The sequence below is a fragment of the Epargyreus clarus genome, unplaced genomic scaffold (assembly GCF_041222505.1).
Source record: "Epargyreus clarus isolate Ecla_fem2 unplaced genomic scaffold, WU_Ecla_fem_2.2 ptg000021l, whole genome shotgun sequence".
Classification (NCBI taxonomy): domain Eukaryota; kingdom Metazoa; phylum Arthropoda; class Insecta; order Lepidoptera; family Hesperiidae; genus Epargyreus; species Epargyreus clarus.
The window spans coordinates 10,672,256-10,693,707 of record NW_027332228.1 but is presented as its reverse complement, the minus strand read 5'-3'; the positions used below and the strand labels follow the sequence as shown (position 1 = coordinate 10,693,707).

The window sequence follows — 21,452 nt, the reverse complement described above, 5'->3', positions numbered from 1 at the left end:
ACTCCACATTATCACACCAAAACACTGCTGTTACGAAGCAGGACATACTTCCGAAATCCTACAGATTCCGAAAAGTTATACAGTTTTTACATACGACATGATAGAACATGTTACCATAAGAATAGTTCACCTCAATGTGAACTACAAAATATACAAGAATAATAAGAAATTCGTTGTTTACATTGTTAAGTTTCCCTACTATAATGACTAGAATAAATTAATAAAAAATATATAATAATATTAGCACAAAAATACACGTACACTCACGTAGTAAGATATCAATTCGAAAAAGGAACTTTAATTGCGCGAACAGACAAAGATAGTCACCATAGAATACAAAGTATAGAACTATAAAGACAGTGAAGAGTATATAATATATAAAAACAAAAACATGAATAATAAATTATCTAAAATAAAATCAATAAAAACAGACAAAACGACACGTAAATTACACTCACATATATAATAATTACAACACATTTGAAAACAAGAAACTAGTTAAAATTATTAATAACAATGTTATTAACAAGCGATACATTATTCTACAATTCTGCTACAATAATATAATTGTTTATACTGCAAACAACAATCTATGAATTGTTACGTTTGGCAAATGTTGACATTATTAGAGAAATCCTAACAAATTTAGGACATAGAACCATACATTGCGTATGAAATTTTTATAACCCCCGAAAAGTAGTTACATTTCAACCCCAAGTATCCATGATTTCGCTGCAAACGTTAAGATAAAACTTGGGGGAAAGAATCTCAATATATTCAGCGCAGTCATTTGAGTACATTATAGCCGCAGCCATGGTGCTGGCATTAGACTCCATATACTTGGTCAAAACCGCCTCCAATTTATCGATAGACAGATTGTTATCTAAATAAAAGTTCTTCGAGAGGCGAAAGCATGTCTCCCACAGATTCGAGTCAATGGGAAAGTTACTGATGCATTTGTCGATCACGATGGCCGCTTTCAGAGAAAGATTTCGGTCATCCTCTTGGTTTTTTGTATGATCTAATTGTCTCCTCAAATACTTGATTTCATTGCAACAACAGGGTAAAGTTTGGAACAGGCTGGAGTCGATAACGGGGAAGGGTGCTTCGTTTAGAATCGACAGAGAGATGTCCTTAATGCGTTTAGACATGATATTCGCGATGATTATTTTGCGCTCATCTTGTTTGCGTGACCGATGTTCGTCGTCCACATCGTGGTGAGTGAGGTAGAGCTGGTCACATTGAGGGCTGCACTTGAGACTCTTTAACAATAAGTCCAAACAATCCGAGTATGACTGGTTGTGGAAAGCTAATTTCGCCGCCATGTTCAAATTACCCGATAACATTTCCGCATTGATCCAGGGTTTGAGTAGTAGAATGACGTCATCCGCCCAGGACTTTTTCTCGAAGTCATGAATAGAAACCAGCGGGTTCAGGCTGGGTTCGATAGGTTTCCGTTGCAAGTCGTCGATATCGAAGGGGAACATGATATCGATCCTGTCAATCGGTTGGAATAGGAACTTGTTGCCGCTGCGACTTGCTGGTATTTTTATAACGCGTTTCGTCGTTTTCATCATTATCACCCGGTTCTGCGTCTTCTCTTTGTCGTTGTTAGTCTAAAAAGTATTAAATATGTTTGTACAAAAATAATTTTAATCTTACGACATTTCTTAATTCTTAAGTTTGTTACACATAAGCGGTTGTAACCACTTAAAAGTATTTAACATTAGATTAATTACATTACATAAAGAAAAAAATAATTACCCAAACAAACTGATTAAATAAAATATAAAAATGACTGAATAAAGTATTAATTATATTAGTTAATAAATAATAATGCCTTACTTGGACATGCATATTGCCAGTCGCATAAATCCGCCCATCATCATCAACATAGATAGTGAAGTCTCCTCCACAAGCTATCAGAGCTTTAGTCTTCACGTCTGGTTTCTCGGCTTCTGGTGACTTTTTGGCCTCCTTACTACCTTCAGATTGTGAGTCTTGACGGAATTTCACTTCGGTTGGGATGTGTACTTGCTTTCTATCTCCACTACCTGTAAGTAACACAATTTAATTACTAAATAGTTGGTTATTGGATATAGGGTGTTGCAATGAATCAAATGAGTAGTATAATGTTTTTTCGAAGATTACAATGCAGTCTAAATAATACTGATAAAAAAATGTATAAATAATAAATGTAATTTTAGATCTAGTCGATTTCTTACCAAGCTGTCCGTCAAAGTTAAGCCCCCAAGTATAGATCTGTCCAGTACTGCTTAGAATGCAAGAATGATGCCAACCCGCTGCCAACTGAAATAGAGATATATTTTTTTAGATAGGAAAGTACAGAAAAATGCACACACAATTACTATATAGAACACCTTTTTTATTTCTGATAATTCTTTATACTTCATTTTTAATCATACTTTACCTTATTGAAAAAATGAAACGCCTACTGAAATATCGAGTTTTTTTTTTATATATTTGAACCTGACGATAAAGCAGACGTGCTACCTGATGGAAAGTAATTAACGTCGCCTATGGACATTTGCAACACCAGAGGAGTCGCCAATGCATCGCCGGCTTTGAAGGAGAGCTTTTTGCACCTTTTTTGAAGAGCCCCATGTCATAGCGCTCCGGGAATACCTCGGGAAGAAGCTCATTCCACATCTTCGCGTCCACACGTCCGTGGCAAGATCGTCCGTGCAAACCGAACTGTGGAGGACCGCTACGAATCCAGCTGGTGTGGATGGAACCTTATCCTTCGGCGAGTGGTGCGATGGAGGAATGGTGACGTAGGCACCAGGTCAAATAGTTCCTCGGAACACTCACCATTATAAAGCCGGTAGAACACGCAAAGGGAACCTATGTCCCTCCGCAGATTAAAGTGCATTGTAAAATTGCAATAATAATAAAATATAATTCACATACAATTAATGGCAATTACAAAAAGTATTAATGGACTCCTTATGTATTTAATATGACTACCGGCCGGTATATTATTACCGGCGGCGGCTCGGATGCGCGTCGAACTCACATTCACGCGGAACTTCTGCAGCCATATATTCCAATACCCGAACTACCCTCTCACTATTGACACAGTTTCTTACCTGCACAATAGTCCCCTTCACGTTCTTCGTATTGACGAGCTGCGGGAGCAGATGCGGGTCTGGTTGCGGTGTGGGCGGTGCCTGCGCGGGGGCGGGGTCAGTAGGCGGGGCCGGTGAGACAGGCGAGCTGGGGGCGGGGCTCGGGATCGGGGACGGCTCGGACGCTCGTCGGGCGTGCGCCGCGCGGACCTGCTGCGGACTCGCGCCCCAACACCAGAGCTGCCCTTTCACTGTTAGCGCCAACTGGGGATGTAAAAACAGTTTTATGTTTACATTGGTTCACGACTTCATCAATAAAAGTTGAACAAATAAAAAAAATACAATGACCACTGCATAATTAAACAATTTTAATGGGTACAAGTAAAAAAATCAAAGGCTAGGATTAGAAGTCCTAGCTCATATTTTTCACCTTATGCTATTACTATATACCTAAACTTAGCTATAATAAAACACAGAATTTAAAATTTATCTATCCTTAGCTATCCTTACTCTTAATTATTTTGATTCATTAATTGGACACCTAGCGTGGACGACGAGTTATTATTACTCCTATATCCAGCTATAAGTCCGAAGAAGCACTGTAAAATAAAAACGTTTCTAGAAAGAGAATCTGCCCGAGTCACCAGCTGCCCGAACACGCCGCGCCGCCCGCCCACACCCCGCGGCGCCCAGCTGCCCGAACAACACACCCGCGTCACGTACGTTGTGGAAGTAGCCGACGGCGAGCGCCGCGGCGGGGTCGGGCAGCGCCACGCGCACCGGCCACGCCGCCTTGTGCCGCGCGCCGCCGCCCAGCTGCCCGAACACGCCCGCGCCGCTCGCCCACACCTCGCCGTTCTTCATCGCGACCACTGTGTGACACGCGCCGCAGCCCACGCTCTGCACCTGTACACACACATACATGTACTATAGGTTTATAACATATAAGGGGCGGCTTAAGAGATTCACGCCATCCCTCTAGTAAAACAAGGTATGAAATAAAATATTACCTTCCTGCCTTGAAATTTGGTTACAAGTTGAGGAATACAATGATCATCGATAGTGCCTAAACACAGCTGTCCGTGAACACCCCACCTGAAAATATAATAAAACCATTATGCATTTGTATTAAGAACAAATTTGTAGTAGAATTAAGAAGCAATAACATTTTTTTTTAATTATTAATTTTATATTTTGGCTTAAGAACATACATTAGTAAAGATTACTTACTCCTAACAAGAAAATGTACCTAGTTTTGAGAATTGAAATAGTTGCGTAAAAAAGTTTTGCCACGTCTCCGTGCTAAAATGTCCCTAAAATATTTGAAATTGTTATTATAAATTATTTATTTATTATGTAAATTACGCAGTATTAGTTATTTATTCGTAAATTTTCTCTAAAAATGTTTTTATTTGTCAAGAATTCGAAAAAAGAACTTACTAAAATAAGCCGTTTGTGGCTTCATTCAATTTCAAGGCGGCGAAGTATCTTTAATAATCTATGCTTAAGAACTAGATGGAACATTAGAATCTATTGAAGTTGGCGAGGAGTTAATAGTAGTCATCGTCATGTATAGAAACGCCCGTCATGCCCGCTCATATTTGGCCATGGCCCGCCGCGCCCGCCCAGCGCGCGCCCGCGTCCCGCGCCCGCGTAGCGGTGTGCCATTCACCGTTTACAGCACCTTACAAAACTACAGCGCGACGCGGCGCCGTGACATTCAATTGTTTTTTCATTCTTACCCCCAAGTATAATAAAGCCGCCCGTCGCGATACAGCGCTGCGGCGCGCTAGTTGCAGCGTCAGATGTAGATCTGTCCGTCGCGATCAAGCTCATCAGAATGGAGTTTTTATACCGATAAACACGCAATTAGTGCAATCCAGTTATCCCTAAGTATAAAGCCGATCGCCGTGATCTAGGGCAGCAGAGTAGACCTTGTAATACATACTTACTTACTTAAATACTTTTCCGAGGCATTCCCAGCTTAGACCTCAGGTACGAACCTCGTCTGGTACTCCTATATTATAAAAAATAGAATCACAATTACCCCCAAGTATAGAGTCGTGCGCCGCGGTCGAGCGCCGCGGAGTGGTAGTGCGACCGCCGCGATTAAGCGCAGCAAAGTGGAGCTTTATACGAATAAATACACAGTCCGTGCATCACAATTACCCCCAGGTGTATAGTCGTCCGCCGCGGTCGAGCGCCGCGGAGTGGTAGTGCCCGGCGGCGATGTGCACGACGGGCGCGCGGGCGGCGCGGCGCACGGGCAGCAGCGCGCCCGCCGCGCGCGCCGCCTCGCCCGCCGCGCCCGCCCAGCGCGCGCCCACACCCAGCTGCCCGTAGCGGTTGTCGCCCGCCGCGTAGATCTGACACACATTACATAAAATGAACATAAGGTGATATCATTGATTAGTAAAGATACTTCGCCGCCTTGAAATTGAATCAAGCCACAAACGGCTTATTAGTAAGTTCTTTTTGAGAATTCTTGACTAATAAATACATTTTTAGAGAAAATTTACGAATAAATAACTAATACTGCTTAATTTACATAATAAATAAGTAATTATTTCAAATATTTTAGGGACGTTTTAGCACGGAGACGTGGCAAAACTTTTTTACGCAACTATTTCAATTCTCAAAACTGAGTACATTTTCTTGTTAGGAGTGAGTAATCTTTACTAATCTATGGGTAAAACTCATGCGTGTTCCCTCGTCGCCCACGGCGTGGCTAATATTGCATCGCACGCGAATGAACCTGTAGGGGTATTCTTATTATTTTTCGAATTCGCGCCAATCTTTGCGGTTATTCCTAATTTTTAATAGATGATAAAGTACAAGGTAAAATATCGATATTACCTTGTAAATTATAGATGTTTTTAATAGATGATATAGTATTATCTATTAAAAACATCTATAATTTATATCAATAAAGTAATATAACTTAATTAATGAAATAAATGACGAGAATAAACCTAATGAACATTTTTAATAATAATAAATCATTCCACACAAAATACTTTTTCACAAGTGTAATCTACGACCGGCAACAATAAACATAATATATTATGTAAACAATATAATATTCGTATTTAAATAATGTTTTATTACAAAATATCATCTTTTACGAATTACTAATTTAGTTCTATTACATAAATAATCAACTAAACTATACAATTAAAACAATTCAAACTTACCCCATTCTCCGTCAACACAAGTGTATGATGTCTACCACACGCGACATCGATAACTCTTCCTATCAACTCAGTGTTCACCGGCGTGGACGTCATCATGACTTTAGCGTTGCTGTCGTCCACGACGGCCCAGTGCGCGAGGCCACAGGATATCGCCCGTTTGGGCGTGAACTGACTCTTCCATGTCTCTGGCTCTTGAGTCACCTGGGTTTGCATAAAAACATGAATTCATATAAAAATAAAATTATTTCTTAATTACTTAAGGGAGGTTAAATTTGTCATTTGACCGTACAATACAGTTGTATAGTGCAAAGTAAGATAATATTTCATAGATTCCAAAATGAATAACTGACTGCAAAAACACTAGCCTGACCATGAAGCACTAGGTGTAATCCCATTTGTGGGTAATGGTAAATTAATTTGAGGGTAGGGCTTTTTTATATTTAAAATTCACTTATTTCCTAACAAGACGCAAAGTATTGTCAAGTATTAATGTTAATCTTTATTAAACTTGTATAACCTGAAGATGTATGTCCGGGCAGGGATGTCGTCCTTCAATGACACTCGCAATTTGCATGAAAGTAGATATCAATTGCAGCATTCTTGTCGCCTGTTATAAAATAAGAGCATGATTTAAATTACCGCAAAAATAAAATAAATTAACGAAATCAAATTATACAAACAAAAGAAACTGATGTTCTTTTATAAATTAGCACAAATACAAAAACTCATGATTATTGGTGTTGAATATACATACGTAAATCGAAGTGATTCCTTGCTTTAGATCTCGCATTATAGGGCGTAGTTGATCTTGCATTGGATTTAACCACAGACAAAGGCACTAAAATATAAAACACATAAATAAAAATAAGAACACAAAAAACGAAAAGAACGAATGAATTGATTGCTTGAATCAATCATAGAATCATGTACATACCTTCAGAATAACCGTGTCTAACTTATTGCACTTTTCGGTTATAAAATCAAAGAGCCACTGTCCATTTTCCTCCAGTAATATTGGCACCAAACAACTTTGTCGCAGCAGACATACTAGAGCCCCACGACAAATTTCGCTCTTCGATTTTATGGCTGTTAGCATTAAGTTGGGGTAGCCGTGGTGTATACTGAACACTGGTACTAGGTCCCATAGGCCTATGGCAGCTGCTATGGATGTCAGTTCGGATAGTTCAAGCGGTGTCAGACTTTGAAGTTTCACATCGCTGAAAAAAAAATTCACAAACTTATTATGTAATTTGTAAAGTGGTAGAGTCCTCTGTGCCTTGCCTCTAGCAGCATCATGCATAGAAACCTTTGTCGGACTATAGTTGCAACTATTGCTGTTCTTGTTTATGTTCGTACTATCTATGGCTATGGTGTTGTCTATGGCTCTGAGCACACATGTATACATTTTGGGATTACTTACGTATCAAACTTTTCTTCACTATTACTGCCAACTTTTAGCAGGGAAGCTAGCAGCTTCACTGTAAGCGCCGCGTTCCCGAGGCTGCCCAAGTTTCCGTTTTGTTTGTACATCGACAGTTCATGTAGTCGCCCGAATACTCCCAGTCGCGCTATCCAACCGTCCGGTTGACTCTGAAAGATAACAATTTTTATTTTAAAAGCTAGTCCTGTATACGTTCACAAACTAATAGGAGTCTGATAAGACAATAAAAGTAAGAGTTTCATTTCCTCTGATGTTTTTTGAGCCTATTATTTGAAATATGGAATCTTAAAGCGACGTCTATAATTTGCATCTCTTTGATTACTGATGATGCGTACCGATTCGACGTTTAGGAATCTTTGATAGTACAAAGCAGGACACGTGTGACGTCATAATTCGTTAGAGGTACGTTATAGTATAGTGCAGTTGACGTACCTGCGAGGGCGCGAGCTTTATCTGTTGTCACGTAAACACTCACACTTTACCATATCATGTATAGACCGCGCCAAACTGCTAGTCCGCTCTGAAGTTGTTGCGAACAGGTGTAGTCATACAATTAGCTATGGCGACGCGATTCATTTCTATATTCCAAGCGGACTAGCAGTTTTACGCGGACTATACGTGTAAACGTTTGTGCCATCTGCGAGAGCGAGAGATGGTGCCATTGACTCGCGAGGAACACCTGTTACGTGTGATGTCATCACTTGCACCTAATCAGAACACCTACAAGTGCACGTCACCGGCGAGAGCGAAAAGAGGTAGGGCTTGGGCGCGCATTCCTCGATCCCGTTGACCACTAGCCCGAAGAGCACCCGATGCTCGTGATGTCACCGCCCGCACCTAGACCATCACCGGTCCATGTGACGTCACCTGCGAAAGCAAGAAAGGTAGTGCGCGGGCGCGCGCTCCCTGATCCCGTTGACCACTAGCCCGAAGAGCACCCGATGCTCGTGATGTCACCGCCCGCACCTAGACCATCACCGGTCCATGTGACGTCACCTGCGAAAGCAAGAAAGGTAGTGCGCGGGCGCGCGCTCCCTGATCCCGTTGACCACTAGCCCGAAGAGCACCCGATGCTCGTGACGTCACCGCCCGCACCTAGACCATCACCGGTCCATGTGACGTCACCTGCGAAAGCAAGAAAGGTAGTGCGCGGGCGCGCGCTCCCTGATCCCGTTGACCACTAGCCCGAAGAGCACCCGATGCTCGTGATGTCACCGCCCGCACCTAGACCATCACCGGTCCATGTGACGTCACCTGCGAAAGCAAGAAAGGTAGTGCGCGGGCGCGCGCTCCCTGATCCCGTTGACCACTAGCCCGAAGAGCACCCGATGCTCGTGATGTCACCGCCCGCACCTAGACCATCACCGGTCCATGTGACGTCACCTGCGAAAGCAAGAAAGGTAGTGCGCGGGCGCGCGCTCCCTGATCCCGTTGACCACTAGCCCGAAGAGCACCCGATGCTCGTGACGTCACCGCCCGCACCTAGACCATCACCGGTCCATGTGACGTCACCTGCGAAAGCAAGAAAGGTAGTGCGCGGGCGCGCGCTCCCTGATCCCGTTGACCACTAGCCCGAAGAGCACCCGATGCTCGTGACGTCACCGCCCGCACCTAGACCATCACCGGTCCATGTGACGTCACCTGCGAAAGCAAGAAAGGTAGTGCGCGGGCGCGCGCTCCCTGATCCCGTTGACCACTAGCCCGAAGAGCACCCGATGCTCGTGATGTCACCGCCCGCACCTAGACCATCACCGGTCCATGTGACGTCACCTGCGAAAGCAAGAAAGGTAGTGCGCGGGCGCGCGCTCCCTGATCCCGTTGACCACTAGCCCGAAGAGCACCCGATGCTCGTGACGTCACCGCCCGCACCTAGACCATCACCGGTCCATGTGACGTCACCTGCGAAAGCAAGAAAGGTAGTGCGCGGGCGCGCGCTCCCTGATCCCGTTGACCACTAGCCCGAAGAGCACCCGATGCTCGTGACGTCACCGCCCGCACCTAGACCATCACCGGTCCATGTGACGTCACCTGCGAAAGCAAGAAAGGTAGTGCGCGGGCGCGCGCTCCCTGATCCCGTTGACCACTAGCCCGAAGAGCACCCGATGCTCGTGACGTCACCGCCCGCACCTAGACCATCACCGGTCCATGTGACGTCACCTGCGAAAGCAAGAAAGGTAGTGCGCGGGCGCGCGCTCCCTGATCCCGTTGACCACTAGCCCGAAGAGCACCCGATGCTCGTGACGTCACCGCCCGCACCTAGACCATCACCGGTCCATGTGACGTCACCTGCGAAAGCAAGAAAGGTAGTGCGCGGGCGCGCGCTCCCTGATCCCGTTGACCACTAGCCCGAAGAGCACCCGATGCTCGTGACGTCACCGCCCGCACCTAGACCATCACCGGTCCATGTGACGTCACCTGCGAAAGCAAGAAAGGTAGTGCGCGGGCGCGCGCTCCCTGATCCCGTTGACCACTAGCCCGAAGAGCACCCGATGCTCGTGACGTCACCGCCCGCACCTAGACCATCACCGGTCCATGTGACGTCACCTGCGAAAGCGAGAAGAGGCGGGCGCGCGTTCGCCGATCCCGTCCACCACTAGTACGGGGAGCACCTGATACTCGTGACGTCGCCACCCGTACTTAGAGCATCACCTGTGCCTGTACGTCACCTGCGAGAGCGAGAAGAGGTAGTGCGCGGGAGCGAACTTCACGATCCCGTACGCCACTAGCACGGGTAGCACCCGTGGCGTAATAGTAGTACTCGTGGCGTAATCACCCGCTCCTAGAATTGTGCCTGTACGTCACCTGCGAGAGCGAGAAGAGGTAGTGTGCGGGCGCGAGCTTCCCGCGCGAGAGCAGCAGGTCGGCGGCGGCGCGCAGCAGCGCGGGCACGGGCGCGCCCAGCGCCGCCGCCGCCTGCTCCGCGCCCGCGCCGCCGCGAGCTATGCCGCCCACCAGCCACTCGCACGGCGAACAACTGCGGGGAGACAGAAAGAAATGCATTCACAGCATAAAGGTGACTCTTAATTTTAAAATATTTCACGAACACGCTCAAGAAATGAAATGCCAGCACAAAAAAAAAACCTATATTATTCCTCGTCTACGTTATTACCGATTTTAGATATCGTGAAAAATTTACTCTTTTCATTTTTCCCAAGTGCACCAAAAGAAGTAACTTTAAAAACCAATATGGATTATCTTTACTTTATCCAACACCCAAGCTAAGAAATAAAATTTAGGAAAACACACTCCTTAGGAAGCACTTTTTAATATGAACTCACTTGCATAAAAAAATTCTTCACAATGTTTTCCTTCTCAAATAAAGAACTATTATTACTTGTATGTTATAGTTATAACGAAACGTGCAATCGAACGACGATAAATTTAATACAATAATTAAAAATTTACCCCAAAACCTTATAACTTAACCTTATAAAGCATGGTCCTGAATTTGAGTTTCGTTTTTGGAAAAAGACCTCAATATTAATATATCAATCGCTCCTTAACTAGTAAATAATAAGTAATCTTAATCTATATGATTTAAACTTACACCGTATTCAAAATATAAGCACCACAGTTTGTAATCACAAGACATGGCTCCAGATTGAAGCGCGGCAGTTGCAAGTCGCACATGAAGGTGGGCTCCTGCCAGCCGGGCGCTACAGGCGGGGGCTCTTTGGCGGTCATCAGGTACGCCTTGTGTACATCGCCTATGAGCTCAGCTGACCACAGCTCTGAGAAGTCTCGCTTTGTACCTAGCATAGCTTCTCCCTGAAAGGAAACATTAATACAACCATAGTAGGATTTGAAGATAATGTATGTTGCTTTTTAGTTCAGATGGGAAAGCAGTCATCCTATCTTCAAACAGGCAGACTTCCAAGAAAGCTGGCTGTGAATCTAGCAAACCTCAATACTAATAAAACTAACAATTGGATACTAAAGGGTAACAAACAAAAAGTAATATTTTATTACAAAATATGATGCCGTGCCACAGAACAAGCACCGTAAAAAGTCACGACACTTATGTCATACGTCATGCCATCGCAATCTGCGACGCTAAAAAATGTTTAAGTATTTGCCAAAAAAAATTGGGTCAAAATTATAATACTATTTTAGTTACCTGCACCACTGAGAAATTAGCACTATGTATTTCCAGCTCATTCTTCCTCAGTAAGTAGATCAACTTCTGTGACCAGAGCCCTTGAATATAAAGGCCATCTTTCTTAATTACTGGCCGCAAAGTTCTGGATGGGGTAACTTCTTCTGGACTTTCAAGCTTAAATAAATAAAAAGAAAACTCAAATTGCAGTACAACCATTTATTAACCCTTACATGTTTACTGCTGCACATTTACAGTACTTTTCTTTTGTGTTAATACATTTAGGTACATGTATTGTTTACCTCAAATTAAAATAGTTATGTCAGCCTAGTACACTGAAAATTTATTTTAGAAGACTAGTACTAGCATCTTTTTGCAATGTTATCTATCTAATATGATCACTACTGGTAAATTTCATGCAGTAAATATATCACCCACCCCCATTTTTTAGGAATGACTTTATGTTGAGAAATAGCAATTTAAACTAAAATTATCGCGGAATTGAGACATTTTATTATGTATTATATGTATTAGTTTCGCCGTGACCACGATCCATGCAACTGGGTCGAAATATCGGCAATAAAAAACGCATATCGTGAGTACCCGTTACATAATAAAATGTAGCAATTTAAGGTCTACATCTAGATACACAAATTGGTAAGAAAGTGTATTACTTACTATTAATGTGCCTTCATTAAGCTCAAACGCTGTTAGAAAATGCCTCCCATTCACATACTGTGCAGTCAAAGCCCATTTATTTGAGCCCTTACGGAACACTGGAAGATATTCCGCTGGTTTGAGCACATACTCCACAGTTTGTGACTTGTTATCATCTGTAATAAGTTTAGACAAGTAATTATATTGAAAAAAGCCTGTGTATTAGATACAATACCAGTTCTTTAACTAATACACTGATATGAAAATTCTGAATTAAATATAGATGTTATTTCATAATGTATGTGGACATATTAATGTATATTGTGTGGTGAATATTCAATTACTATAATAAGGTAAAAACATTATTTATATATTTTTTTGTATAATTGGTTACAATCTTTCACAATAATATTATAAATACCTTTTGATCCACCCTGGATAAAAAATGTGATTTTATCCTTAGACAACTGCCTGATATACGACATGAAGCCATCTTTCTTTTCTTTGTCAGTCTGTGACCTTATTTGTTGAAGCCAGTTATAGCCAAATGATCTGTGTTCTAGAACTAGCTTCCATTGCTGAGATTGTCCTCTAGATACCTTAATACAATAACATAACAAATTATAAATACTGTATATAATCATGTATGTAAGGTAATTAAATAAGTATACTATTTTTATTTATGTACAATATACAAATAAAACAACTAATTAATCACTAATTAAATTAAAATAAATAATAATTATTATTATTAGTAAATATTTATGGAATGGGATTATCACAATTGTTTAATTTGTTGGTTGAATAGCTCTCTATGTGTAGAAATATTGCATTTATATAAAAATTATATACATTGTTCATTTATATATGTAAAGAGGGAAGACAGGATCCCACATTTATTAATATCTTTATCTTCCATCTTGATGATGAAAGATAAATTCCAAATATACAGGTAAAAAATAAAATTGTACCTTATTTTTGCAAATAAAGATTATTCTATACTTAAGAATATTCAATGATCATCATCATATTTATAAACATAAGCTCTTACAGCCCAATTATATGGATAACATAGAAAAATAGATATGTGTAGTATAATATAATAAATTTAGAATTAATTAAATTACTTTAAAATTCCATTCAACTTACCAGAAGAGCTAATAAATCGAGGGAATCATCAAAACATATTTGCAAATCAACGATTTCCCCTGTTACTTTTGTTTCGCCTACAATAGTTTGAGATTCCATGGAGTAGAATGTGATTACTCCTGTCTAAAAAAAACATGGATATAAATAACATTAATATGTATAAGTTGTGGTAATAGATATTTCAAGTATGGTGGATAAGCACGGCTTTCATATATTATATTATAAGTAAGAAATGTTTTCATTCCACCCATAACCATTATAATGTTGTCAGTCTCCCATTAATGGGCATGGTTCTCTTCTCAGAATGAGTTGTTTAGGCCATAGTTTAATGTCATTCTTCAATACCTTCTTTACATGGTTCCATCAATATAATTATAACTGGTTTTCGCAATTGAATTAACTAATGATCTTTATGACTAATATATGTCCATCTACTTAGTAACATGTTCTTACCTTAGAGCCAATTATAATGATGTTTTCGGATTCCTTCGTGAGCCACCATACAACCGACGTAGGCTGTGGTATTTCGCCCAGAGGTAGCACAGTCACACTCGATAGAGACCATTTGTGGTCAAAGGTATTCTGGGGGATGAACAGGGGTAGGAACGGAACCAACAATACCTTCTGATCACTAACAATTAAAACCCAGGTACCGCTAGGCTCAAAGCACATACAGTAGACAGGATTGTCCACAAAATCCCAATCATAAACATGATCAAAACGTTCCGACTGTGGATTGATATACAAAAATACTAATTCTCTGTCACTTGCTAAAGACAAAAACTTCTTTAGGCCGACCTCGTAGAAACTATGATTCACAATATCAAGGTGCACTAAGACATCTAATTTAAATAATCCCGAAAAATCTAGACTTTCATTTTGTAGAGCCATTTTTTTATTTTGATTCCGACTCAAATTTTATTTAGACATTACACAAAATGACAGAACACACTTTGCTTCGAGCTATCATTTTCATTACTCCGGTTTGACACTTTTGGCAGCACTCTATAGTCTATTTAGATTCTGCTTAGTAACCTGAATAATAAAGCAAAAGTAATATTTTATATCAGCCAAAATAACTATAATAATAATTTCAATTTACCATTATTAAATAATAATTAAAATAGATAACGTTAAAAAAATAAACATAAAGTTTGTGAAATATTTTTTTATAATAATAGACAAGAAAGCACAACGAAAGTAATTCAAGGTTATAATTTTTTTAATATCACAAATAATCACAATTGACATGTGGTAGAAATGTCATATCACATAGACAGTAATGATTTATGATGGTGATGATAATGTAAAGGATACGCTCATTTAGGCGCAATTTTTTAAATAATTTCATTAAAATTACATTTATTAATAAATTGTTCTGGTAAGTTAACAAGCGATATCAATCGCTAGTCATTTGTATATAGAATGTGGTTGTAATGTTTTTTATACCTCTTAAATTATTACATTTAAAGTAATTATGCAATATTGTCCAAATATTTTTAACAAAATCATGTTAATTAAACTGTTGCTGCTTTAAATATATTCATTGCGTGATGTGAAACATGTTGTATGAATCCTATGGTTCTTTAAATAGTTTGATAATAACCTTGATTATAATTTCTGGTTTCTTTACAGATTTCACCATGTTCACGATACGGTCGCTTAGGATAACACGAGTAATTATTCCACTAAGGTCACAGAGTCGACCGAAGTCGTCCTTCTATCGAGGTGTAAATTTCTTCTTTAAGAATAACCTGTTGCTAATAAATAGTGTGACCTCAGGTGGATTCATGGCCATTGGAGACTTGGTGCAGCAAGAAATTGAATACCAATCTAAAATATCAAAGCATAGATACGATTGGGCAAGAGTGGGTACTGAGAAATTTTTTAGATTTTTTTAAGTTATATGTTTCATTTTTTAAATATGTCTTCAACACAAAAAAATTATTATTCCAGCACGAATGTTTATCGTAGGCACTTTCATGGGGCCATTACACCATTATTACTACCTGTATTTAGACAAGATGCTTCCTTTGGCCGACATTAAAACAGTATTAAAAAAGATAATGAGCGACCAACTGTTTGCATCACCTGGAACAATAATCTGTTTCTTCTATGGAATGGCATATTTAGAGAGGAAAACATTGCAAGAAAGCACAAATGAGATAAAGGAAAAATTCAAATATGTATACTTAGTAAGTACCAAGAATTACACAAATACACATTTTTACCAAATTTGCTGATTGTATTTATAATATTTACCTGCTTAACTTATCTTTTAATAGTTATGTTATCTATCTTTTACTATATATTACTTGCAAATAATTCAATAATTGTTTCTCTTCCAGGGTGATTGTCTATTCTGGCCACCAGTGCAGTTTTTAAACTTTTATTTTTTACCAACACACTACAGGGTATTCTACATAAATTTTGCAACTATGATATTTAACATATTCTTATCTTACATGAAACATTATGATCAGCATAAAAAGTAATTATTTTGTGATATTAGCTTGTACATAATGTATAGTATTATTATTTATTGACTGTATATATAATTAAATGCTATTAATTTAAAACTTAATTAAAATAAGCTGTCTGTTTAAATATCTATTATTTAATGTCAAGGTTTCTTCACTTTTACCTTCAACAAAATGATTACCAATTATATAAATGGTGGCGCAAGGCAATAAATAAAATTATCATATAAAAAGTATATTTTAATGATGCAACAAATAAACAAAGTGGGCTTATATATACAATTATTCTCTTTAAATTATATTTGGGTATATATTTTACTTGTTAAAGTAATAGCAGGCATCTATGCAGTCCACTTGATGTTAAGTAGTTAGTGCCCCTCATGGACATCAGTAACCAACTCTAAATAGAGCCTTGCTATCATCTTCTACATCCTTGTTAACATAACATAAAAATCCTGCAATAACATAGGAATTGGTAGTACATTTGCTGCTGCAGTTAAAACCCTAATAATCCTTTGAACATCCATCCTTTGAACAAAGTGGTATATCAATCTATTAATACAAAAATTACATAGCTATTTTTTTTTGCTTATACGTGGCAATGCATGAAATATTAACTGAACATGTGACAAGGTAATAAGGAATATTGTTCTATAAACAACAGGTAGAAAAATATTTCATTTCCGTTATTATTTTATGAATCGCCAGTAGTTTTGAACAAAAATATATGACTGAAAGCATAGCAGTATATCAAAACAGTATTTATATAAAAATAACTAAACCGTAACAATACTGAATTATATAATAGGGTAAAAGAAATCCATTATCCTAATACATCAACTGTTCAGTCTTCTTAATTCCTAATTACTTCTTATGTATTATTGCTAAGACAGAAGAGAATTGGGTACTTGAAACATTAGATTTCAAAACATTTATTAATTCAGGGTATATTAATAAGTTTATTTTTAAAATGAAATTTCAACTTCATGAAGAAATACCAAAATCTGATAAACACAATCAGTATGGCGTCATTATGTATAAATGTTATTTCATCACTTTGTTTCTTGAATTTTCAAAGTTGTTCAATTATTACCAAGAAAAAAATATTTGTACTTACTGAATAATTAGTAATATTTACCCTGATACATATATTATGTATACTTTTATAGAAAATTGTTTTAGAAAAAATCGAGAGCATAATTTTGAATTTACTACTTATATAGATTTTCTTTACCACAAGTTATCAAGAACCCAATTCTCTGTCATAAAAATAAAGATTTGTATCAACATAACAGTGTATATACATTAACCCCAACACATAGTCCAGTCATCTTTTCTTGTCTGTAACTTGACAACTATTCGATATAAAGCTAGGGCAGGTCCGAGTGGTAGACCCAAACCTCTCACAATATCTGCTCTTCTTGCCATGCTTAGGGCTTGTCCATCAAATTCCTGAAATAGAAGGTTTTAATTCTTAATATTAAAATAATCATCTAGAATAGCTAATCACTTTCAGTTTTACATTATTGATTTGGAAATTTTTTTGGGAAATCACTGCCACATCGAGAAGCAATCTCTGCAATTGATCGGCGAAGAAAATGGTCTTTAAGAATAGGTTGTCTCTAATATTGAAATTACAAGTACGTAGGAAATTTAGTTCTACAAATGTCAGCACCAGGAGGTTCTTGGAAGATCCTCGGGCTGCAAGGGGTATGGGCTACATATGGCCCGCAGGCTACATGATAACTTTTATATACTATAAAATGATAATTTACCTGTTCTCTTAAAATAGGTGCAGCTTCAGGAAAATGCTCCTTAAAGTATTGGTATACATCATCTGAATTCCAATGTGATATATCTGGTATATTTGGATCTACTGGCACATCGTCTGAGAGCTTAGTTTGTGCTCTATCTATCTCATGTGGTTTCAAAAATGGATCAACTATAGGCGAGTTTTGTGACTGATACTCAATGCTTGGTATTATTGCTGGTGATCCCATGACAGTGGGACGAGATTCAAGACAATTGTTACATTCCCACTGATCCCAAGATTTCAGTCTTTCAGGTATGCGAGGCGTGTGGCATAACGCGTGATATGAATCTGAACAAATACTACACACTGTCAATACACCCTGAAACAAAAATAGATATTTGTCATTTAAATTTGATGGTAGTCGTTTGGAAATTGGAAAGTCGTTATAGCCAATTTTAAAAACAACAGTAAAACTACAAGCCAGTATAAAGAGAATACAATTAAAGATTTGTAGGATACCGTATTGAAATAACAATATCAAAAATGTAACTAAACACTTTGGCAACTTTTCAAGTTAGGTTAATATTTTACTCACAGCATCATTGGTTTCACAGCAAATTACACATGTTTTACAATGTGGACATTGCCATGTGTTGTCTGGTCGGGGCTTCAAAATACCAGAACCAGACTGAAGGCAACTCAAATGGGCCTTGTTATTGCAATCTCTACATTCCACTAGCCTATCGTTAGAGCCTCTAGGCTTTTGTATCAGGCACACGGAGCACACTCCTCCCGACGTCTCATGAGGAATGGGTTCTTCATGCTCTAAATCATCCCCACTTCCATCTAAAGACAGTTGGCCTTCAGATAGTGGAGTACCTTCCAAGTCTTTCATCATTCGTCTCTTGATTGTATTTTTATTTAGAGATCCAACTGGTCGACCTCTCTTTCTCTTACTAGGGACATTATTATCAGATGGGTCAAAAACTTTTTTCGCCATCTTCCGTCGTTCCCCAACTCGCACTCCAGCATTCTGTATGGCCTTACTACTTAAACTATTCTTTGAGGATACACTAGCATTCTTCTTAGGTCTTCCTCTTGTACGCTGCGGAGATGATCGGCATGAAGAATTTGCTGATGACGGCATCTAAAATATTACACTTGAATTGTTAAATGAAATATATTTATTTTTGTATAGGCCAACGGCGGCACTTACAAATTGTCAGTTACAATATTTTTCTTAAACTACTACCGGATCGAAACACTACCTGCTATTTAATTGTTATAAATATGAATTGTCGTAATTATAAATGTAATACCATATGAAATATCTAAGATTAATACAAAAACTGACCTTTGCATTACTGTCAGTATATTCAAATCTGAAACTATCAGAACTATCTGCATCATGATCCGCAGGTCCCAAGGCTAGAGTACCATTCGGTAGCTTCACAAGACTTCCAGATGATAACTCCTTGTTGATAATATTCTCCAGTTGTTTTTTGGAATACCTAGACTCCTGGGAAGCAGCTGCTCTCACAAGATCCTCGAATGCAATACCATTCTCAAGGTAACTTTGATCTTGGTATATAAGAGTAGCTATAGCTGATGTTATTATTCGTCTTTCACTTGTACCGATTGTCGAAGCCATTTCTAAAATAAAAATGTACGTATATTATGTCGAAAATTTTGTAACAAAGTGCCTAAAAGCGCACAATAAATAAACACACCTCTTTTTCATTATCATCAATTTCAAGATTAATCATGCATTACTTGTAATAAAAACTGGCTTCTGAAAAAAAATGTAAGCATTTTTATAACTGTTGTCATGCACTATATTATATTTTTTAGTTATATTTGTAGTATATAATTATAGTTACAAGATGCTATAGAATATATAAATACATCTTATTACTAATTTAATGCACAAATAAATACATCTCATTATTATAATATATTTAAGTTCCACTATCATTACTTTTAGTTAGCTTTTTTAATTTAAACTAGAAATGTTTGTCAATTATTAGGTTATAGGACACCTCTGGTTAAATATATCTAATTTAACAACATCAAAAATTTAAGAATGTTACCTGGAATTTACTAATAATTTAGTTTTTTCTTTAATGTCATTTTAGAAAAAACAACACTTTCATAAAAAATCTTAAAATAGCAACTTTCTCAAAAAGTACTCGTCAGCCACATAGTTTTTGAAATTCAATTTCTTTATTAACAATCATTACTTTTGATATCTAACTTTAAACTACTGGGGATGAAGCAAGACTAGACTATTTAACCTTACAGTTAATTTTAGACTTTTTGTTTTCCTTTTACATTGTATATAGTTAGATAATAAAATTATAGATTGTTAGTAGATGATACTAAGGCATATAAAAGTTTACATATTGTAAAATGTATGCACAAGCAATCCAATAGGAAAAATACCGTGTAACATCATAAATTAAATAAATAGAGAATATTATAGTACTATATACTTACTGTGAGAATGTTTTTTTCTAAACTTTGCAGCGTTTCTATAGCTCACATTATCTTTATAGTCAACTTTGACTATACTTTTTTCTTTCAGGCAGCGTCTTAAATCAGCTTTCGTGTCTTTAGGAGATACTTTGTAACACTTTAACATAAACTTGCAAATCCTGTTTACGTCAGGACGGGATTTACGGGAACGCAAATGGTCTATAGCTGCCAGAATTTGATTTTTATACTTTATTTCTGACATTTCTGAAATAAATATTCAGTTTGTAAAACATTCTATGGTTACAGCAAAAATTAAACAAGTTGTTAGACGTTACCTGAAGTCAATCATGCCGAAGAATTTAATCTTCTAGAGCCTTCATTTAACAATAATAACTTTATGGATATATATAGTAAAATGCTACAATTCGAAAAATATTTAATAATTTAACTTATAAAAAGTATTTTATTATATTCGCACTCACCACCTATTCATCTATTTGTTACACACTCCCAAAAATATAGAATAGTATCTTTTAGTTAACCACACACCACTCACCCTGCGCTATAGATAACATTACCCACACAGAGGCACAATTGTATATAACTTACATCTACAGTAAAAATACAAATAGAAATAAACACATGCGTAACTAGTACATGTACATGTACTTATACACCGCACACATGCAATATAATAGTAAGTATGTTCTATTTTTAAATTTATAGTCTATGGAACTGTCAAATCGTTCTTATTTAATTTATAAGGTTTAATTAAATGTGAATTTTATTATTTAAAGTTATAATATATTTAAAGTCCTTGTAAAATCCAATCTTTCACGTTTTTATGTACCTATATAGTTAGTAGTTTTAAGCAATCTATTATTGTTGTAATCTGCCTGGGTTGCATTTGTAGCGGTGATTGATTTAAAGATATTTCGCTCTCTTATAAAATCCCCGTTTGAGGCACAAGCATACCGCTTTTACGAGAGCTTTTAAGACGGACTTGAGCGGCTAAGATAGTAATCTTTTGATGTGAAACATCTATAGCCGCACGTAAAACCGATTTCTGGTCGCCACGCGTCGCCACGCTATACGATGGTATATATATACAGTCTATA

General features: G+C 38.1%; 2 protein-coding genes across 2 annotated transcripts; one reads left to right on the top strand and one right to left on the bottom strand.

The window, feature by feature from the left end:
* Nucleotides 1-444: 444 nt before the first annotated feature.
* Nucleotides 445-21,000, bottom strand: LOC140750991 (uncharacterized). Its single transcript, XM_083059014.1, is given in 26 exon segments — nt 445-1,616; nt 1,846-2,054; nt 2,226-2,310; nt 3,111-3,353; nt 3,813-3,995; nt 4,100-4,184; nt 5,259-5,455; nt 6,284-6,484; nt 6,801-6,890; nt 7,038-7,121; nt 7,218-7,500; nt 7,704-7,873; nt 10,527-10,698; nt 11,272-11,492; nt 11,842-11,997; nt 12,499-12,653; nt 12,899-13,076; nt 13,627-13,749; nt 14,080-14,279; nt 14,282-14,392; nt 17,417-17,558; nt 17,882-18,238; nt 18,455-19,006; nt 19,214-19,512; nt 20,356-20,598; nt 20,670-21,000. Coding segments are annotated over 25 exon segments (5,646 nt in total). The 5' UTR covers nt 20,597-20,598; nt 20,670-21,000; the 3' UTR covers nt 445-707.
* Nucleotides 14,851-16,232, top strand: LOC140750990 (mpv17-like protein 2). The gene is made up of 4 exons (XM_073084772.1): nt 14,851-15,007; nt 15,262-15,498; nt 15,583-15,821; nt 15,975-16,232. The coding sequence occupies exons 2-4, from the start codon at nt 15,270-15,272 to the stop codon at nt 16,119-16,121; spliced, it is 615 nt and encodes a 204-aa protein (XP_072940873.1). The 5' UTR covers nt 14,851-15,007; nt 15,262-15,269; the 3' UTR covers nt 16,122-16,232.
* Nucleotides 21,001-21,452: the final 452 nt, after the last annotated feature.